General features: G+C 29.3%; 1 protein-coding gene across 1 annotated transcript; it reads left to right on the top strand.

The window, feature by feature from the left end:
- The first annotated feature begins 206 nt into the window (after positions 1-206).
- Positions 207-3,597, top strand: LOC129961700 (uncharacterized). The gene is made up of 2 exons (XM_056075243.1): positions 207-334; positions 2,352-3,597. The coding sequence occupies exons 1-2, from the start codon at positions 317-319 to the stop codon at positions 3,261-3,263; spliced, it is 930 nt and encodes a 309-aa protein (XP_055931218.1). The 5' UTR covers positions 207-316; the 3' UTR covers positions 3,264-3,597.
- The last annotated feature ends 3,497 nt before the right edge of the window (positions 3,598-7,094 follow it).

The following is a 7,094-nucleotide window of genomic DNA, read 5'->3' as shown; positions in this document are numbered from 1 at the left end:
CGCAAAAGCTTTTTAAGGAAATTTCGTCTTGGATACAATCTGATGTCTCGCTTAAATATTACTTTGAGTCAGCTATTTCCTGGAAAATATGTTTTTTAACTTCAGTGTAATTCGAGAATATGCATTGTATTGAAATTGTAGTAATCGGAATTGCCTCTGAAGACGAAAACAGCTCCAGTAGAAATAACATCTCAAAAATCAATCAATCAATCACAAAAAGAAAATTTACTCCGATTCAAATTTGTCCTTCAGAATTCGACTTTTAATACAGAGAAGAAAATGGTACTCAAATAGGATTATTTTATCTAAATCAAAAATGTCGACTGGAAATGCAGTATGTGTTTTGTATATAAATTATTAATCATATAATATAATCCTTTTAATGCATGTTTTGAAAGAATTTTCCTTTGTTGGGGTGTATTTCACTTTTTCTTCTTGTATTTTTTATTAACTAATGAAATTAATACATGATATTTATTTTGTATTGAAGAAAGAATTTTTTTGAAATAGAAATACTATTAATGCTACTACTGAATTTTATCAACTGGAAAATACTTTTATCTTCATGACTTTTCTTAAATTCGATATTTGGATATTATTTCGTTGCATTTAATAACGTGAAGGGCTTTTTTGAGTAAAATCTATTCCATCATTCCTTTTTGTATTTATAAATGTTTTGATTAATCGTATCAAATTAACTCGCATTTAAATTTTTTAAATCTAATTATTAACAACTGAATATTATCACCCTTTTTTCAAGTAATTATATTTCTTGATGCCAGCAATATCTTTTTTAATTTTCTTTTCTTTTAATATGCCAATCGCTCATTATTTTGGTAATTATTTAAGAAGTTCCTTTTGAACGAATAGAATGAAGTTCAAAATTAAATCGGTTTTCAGTCGATTTTACTCGGTTTGCTAAATGTGTTTATAGGATTAAAGTTTTTCAACTTTTTCTTACTAAATAATGTTCAATAATAAAATTACTTTGGCTTTTTCCCCACAAATATAAATAAAATATTTCAATTAAGTATATGACCCACCATAAAAAAAAAACTAGAAAAATATTTAGCCCGTTAATCCTCTAAATTTTGATCTGATCTATTCTGTATAAAATTAAAAAAAAAAATATTTTCACTGGATTGCTCTAATTTTAAATGTAAGGAAAAAGACTACGTATTATTGTCTCTTAAAGGATTTATTCAATAATTTCAGGCGTGACATTTACTAATATATTTCTAAATATTTCGAATGAAGTGTTATCAATACTATTTATATATTCGAGTCCTTATTTTACAACTTGCCTTATTATACAAGCTTAAATATAAAATTCATTGTTAGAAACGATTATAATACAAAAACGATATACATCTCCAATATTAATTTTCAATTCTATTTTTCGTATTATTTATATCTAAAATATAAATTTTATAATGGAAAGATCCATTTTATTTGTCTACTTGTCGTCTCAGGTGACCAGCTGATATGTCGGAAATATCGGTAATACTAAATTTCAAATAAATTGTATATATATATAACTGCATGTGCATGATTTCGCAAACATTTATGAGATTAAAATAGTGTTTTAAGTTCTATTTATTGTGTGCATGACCTTATCTAATAGATATCAATAACAAATCATCATAGTGGCGTTAAAGTCGTAAATATTCTATCCATTTATGTTTTAAATTTCACGATATTGTAACTTCACTCTCTTACGTCTCATAAATTACACAGATATCAAACAAAATCCTTTAACTTTCAACAATGGAAGAAAATTTCGAGATCAGATAATTGATTATACATTACAATGAAAACAGTTTGAATTTCAGGGCAATAATCTATTGTTCAAAATCATTCAAAAAATTAAAACAATTGTATGAATTTAGCAAAAAAAAAAGAAACTTTTAAACTTATATTATTAAGAGGATAATTTTTTAAATTTTGGAATGATGTAAAAAATTTTTGTGCAATGATGCTTTTAGAAGTTATCGGGGAGAAACTCTGAGATTTAACACTAAAATTAAAGCTAATTTTTAATTAAAATTCCAGAAATAACGCTCCGAAATGAATATTCCCGCTCTTCGAGGTATATATTTGCAAATTTGGTAGCTGTAGATAAAAAAAAAGGTGAAGCCTTCAGAGGGCCAACACACACACACACATTCATTTTTATTATTAGTAAAAATAACTATACTTAAGGATTCATGAAAGAAAATCAAACATGTAAAATGATTATCTTTAAATTGAAAAATTCGGAGACTAGTTCTTCTTGATAGCTAAATTCACATCATGGTTTTTTTTATCTACAGGCAGTTTCCATTATATGATTGGTATTTTGTCTATTACAGAGCAAACATGACGTTGGGAAATCATCCACAAACCAGAATTCCTTTCTAATCTCTGCTTCAAGTAGAATTCTCCAAGATCTTTCTGACGTATACATCAATCCATTAGAATCTGTTTCCGTGGATGCTGATTCTCCGCGTTTCCAAATCGATTCGAGCAATGAAACTCCTAATAAATATCCGAACGCGCCACAGTCTTCTCCTATCGACGTACAAAACAATACAGACATTTCTGTTTTTAATGAAGAACTTATGAAATGCCTAAGCAACCTTCCAGTGATATTATTGCCTTCAGAAGAAAGTAATGACTCCTTTGAAATGCCAGTATTTCATACAGAAGATGATACAAGAAGTTATTTGGAAGCTACCAAATCTGCAGAGTCAGAAGTAGTATCAGATAATTGTAAAGTGTTTGAAGAACATTACGAAAAGTACAACGGGAATCGTTCGGTCGAGTCCAGTTATGTTATATGGAATAGATCAGAACATCTTACAGAGGAAGGCAAGAGTGGATCAACAGGATGTTTACCTACAAATGGCAGCGACCAGATGGGAAAGCTAAATTTGTTGAGAGTTAATTCTGTTAGAGATTTTAATAGAGACTTCAACAGAAGAAGCACTTTCAGTGATAACGAATCGGTAATTGCCAATTGTGCCTCTGATGTATCCGATATATCTTCAGAAGAGGAAGAAACTGCTTCATCTGATGGCGGTTCAAGCTGTGTATCAAGAGATAGAATCGAATTTGAGGCCCTGGCCCTTGATTCCGCGATCTATCCATCCATTTTTAAAGGACTTCAACATTGGAGGACACTTAGTAGAAATAAAAGGGCACTTTCTTTGGATGAAGTGAATCCTTTAAAGGCCCTGCATACTATTGATTTTTCCACAACCGAATTTCAGCTGACTGTATAAATCAAGCTGATTTTGCTATTTTCGCAATACGAAAATACCCAGCTGTTTGATTCATTTTGGTTAATTTTAATGGAAAAATGGGCTATTTGCAGAATTAAACAAATCTTTTGTTTAATGGAGTATACAAAGCAAGTATCAGTAATTTTTTGTATACCTTAATTTGTGCAAGTTTTGGTTAATTATAGAGCTAATTAGTTAATTAAATTGTGTGAATTTCATATTAGAAAAATGTTTATGTATTTTAATGCAATACATTGAGTGAATATTCACTGTTTTAGTTCCGTTAAAGGAAAAAAATAATTTGTATTAATCAAATAAAGCATTGTATGTTAATCTCAAATAATTTGTCTTATTTAAAAGAATTTACCTGTAAAACTTGCCACTGATTTAAATCATTATAAAATATTCAAAATATTTATTGCTTAAATGATCCATCTTTTACGAAATTACTGAATAAACAATAAATATTGTGGACGCGTATTTGTTTATTAATCTGAGATATTTAGTAAGTAGAAATTTAAATTGGAGAATCTGCAAGACAACATATCGAGAACTAATATATGAATGGATATTTCACCATTTTTAAAATTACATTTATATAAAATATAATTTTAAATAAAACTTTTTATGTAATTCTACGTTTATAATAGCAATAATATATTATGACCTACTTGATCATGAAAATAGAGAAGTATTTGATAAAAATGTAATTTGATTTCATCAAATTATATTTAAATAAGTTGAGTTTGAATAGTGCAAGCATTTGCCTTCTATTTTGAGACATTACAAAAAGTATTGTATACAATTTTTTGGAAGCTAAAATCATTAAATAAAAAAATTGCATTAAAATTATAATCCAAAGTTTACTCATTTGGTTTTGGTGCCCAAGCGTTCGCAGAAGTATAATCAGTTTCTTTTTCGTTTATATAAAGACCCCTGCAGAATAGAAATTTATTTTGACTATTTTTGAAACGGAAACTTACATCTTTATAGAGCCTCAAATAACAGAATCCAATTCAAGTTAAGTCAGAAATTAATGCAATTTTTCAAATATTTAAAATGAATCAAAATTTGAAACTTCTGAAATTAAATGGATAAATAAATTTTTTCATTTGCATGAACACAAGATCTGTTCTGAAAAATATTACTATTTAATTGGGGGGGGGGGATAAGTTAGTACTACAGGCGTCGAAGTGGCCTACTTTCTGGTAGAAGAGTGTTAAGTGTTAGCGAAAGAAGTTGATGCAGTTGGTCAGAGTTTTATTTCATTATTGGATATAGACCAAACTGCTCTGAACAAGTTAAAAGGTAGGCTCAGGAAGCGGTGACGGCGAGCAGAGGAATTGAGGCCTGGTTTGAGGGTAGAGATTACACCGTAGCATATGTTCAACGGACTTGACGTTTCCGTAGCAATATGAGTTACATAAATGTTTTTTATTGAACTTCAAGAAGGCGCAGTTAGCAAAGGAATGGTTCTTATCCAATAAACCAAATGATCCTCAGAAAGATTTGAAGCATGAAAATTCGGCACATTTTTGTTTAAAGATTTAAAAGTGTTAAGGGCCACAGAAAAATTCTTAAGCAGTGTATTAACGTGCTTAATGAATAATGTTGTTAATGAAGAGAAAACCAGGTGACTATACATATCGTTAAAAAGGATATAAAATTATCTTTAAAGTTAATATTTTCACTGACTTCCCAGCAATTTCTTGTTGAGAACATAAACTTTGATTACTTATAACCACTTATATTGATAAGATTCAAAGACGAGCATGCTAAAACAATCCTAAAAATAAATCCGTAGCAAGGCCACACAAAGTATTCGATGACTATTAGAAATCTGAAAAGGATTTATCTTCTAAATAAATTAATTTCTAGCCTAAGACTGTGCACTTTAGTAAACTGTGTTTCTATAAACAATCTAAATCTACCTGCTGCAAATATTTTTATTTCTTTTGTAATTGGCTTACGACGTATACAACAAGTCGTTGGCAATTTTGTGACAAAAGCATTTCGATGTACTGGCATGTCTTTCCAGCACAAGTGGTTAATTCATAATATCCTTAAAATTCTCATATTTCGAGAATCAGTTTACATTTACTATCAGATTGGCCGCATTTATCCATCATCTAATTTCAAAACATTAAATCTGAGAACCTAAGATTTTTACACAGGATTCAATGCTTTCAATGTATTTTGAAAATTCGATTGTAATCACGAAATAAATAAAAAAATTATAAAATGGTCCTGACAACTGATGATCTATTCTTCCGAGAATCTCGTTTGCAAGCGAGGACTTGGAAACGGAGGGGTGCTGTTGTTCCGTAATGGTATTTACTCAATTCATGCCCTTGGAAGCGACAAGCGAAGTAGAAACGAAAAAAGAGTTTTTGAATTCCAACTCTATCTCCATGAGAACTTTTGACGCAGATTGGCCAAAAATGTCTCTTGAGATCCAAAAATGTTATAAAATTCATATAAATCATGTAACGAGGTGACATAAAGCTTTATATGAAGCAGATTAATATATCTGGTTAGTCCAATGGCCTAAAACTTTTTTTTGTGGATTTCAGGTAGTTTTGCTGGTAGAGTACAATCTTCATATAAAATATAACAAGTCCTGTGCAATTGCCCCCCCCCCTTCCAAATAATCAATTTATTAAACTTTTTTACTTGTAATTCCATTTTGAATGGGAAAAAACTGTTACAATTCTACATTCAGCAGCTTTAAAAAATCTACTTTTACACTTAAATGACAAGTAATATGAATAAATTTAACGAAAACATATTTTTTAAATGCATTTGCTAACTATATATTTTTTATTTTAATTACTATTTGCTTTTTGCTAGTGTGATTTATTATAACTCAAACTCACAACAAAGTAGCATCTCCAGTATAGTCTTAAAATTTAATTAATAAGCTACCTGTAATTATATCATAAAAACAATAGTGCTTTGCCATCTATAACAAGCAAGTATAGAAATCTTCAAACCTCTAATACATCAGAAAGATTGAAAATTCGATTGCAAAATCCTTTCTTCACAAATATTAAAAGGAGCAAAAACTAAATCTCACCAGCATTAGTTGTTCCTATCTTTTCTTCAAATGAAGCGATGCGCAGTCAGACAAAATTGAAAAAATTGGATTTAAATAGCTGGGTATACATCTTTTAATATATGTATAATATAACCTAAATATAAAAGACAAATTAGATCAGCTTTCCACAAGGACTGAGAATGTGAGAAGTGGGCAAGAATTTCAAAACTTTCGTAACATTTTGAACACATTCTTATCTACGATCTTTCCCCGGTAGTATAAGACTTATAACTAACCCAGAAAGTGTGGACTGTAGATAATACTTTTGTTATACACTTTTTTCATGTTTGTGAAGAAAGGAATTTGTAATCGAATCAAATCATTTTCAATCTTTCTGATGTGTTAGAGGTTTCAAAATTTCTGCACTTGCTTACTATCGATGGCAAAGCACTTTTTTTATTATTCTCAAGATATAATTACCATGTAGCTTATTAATTAACCCATTATTACTCTAATTCAGTCTCTTACTCACCATTCAAGACGGAACATCATTTTGAAGTTTATTTTTCTAATTTTCGTAATTAAAAATATCTGCAGAATGGTAAGAAGATGCAGACAAATTTCTCGGTAAAATTTAACTCAAAATATTTATACACATTTATTTTTCAAAGCTGTAAATAAGTCTTTGTATTAAATGAATAATTAAGTTTCGAATTACTTCTTCCATTGCAAAGGGTTAATGCTGTACTAGAGATGCTACTTTATAATCAATTTGATTCATAATAAATATTAGT

The sequence above is a fragment of the Argiope bruennichi genome, chromosome 2 (genome assembly GCF_947563725.1).
Source record: "Argiope bruennichi chromosome 2, qqArgBrue1.1, whole genome shotgun sequence".
Classification (NCBI taxonomy): Eukaryota; Metazoa; Arthropoda; class Arachnida; order Araneae; family Araneidae; genus Argiope; species Argiope bruennichi.
The sequence above is the reverse complement of the archived record's forward strand: the minus strand, read 5'-3'. Positions and strand labels throughout refer to the sequence as shown.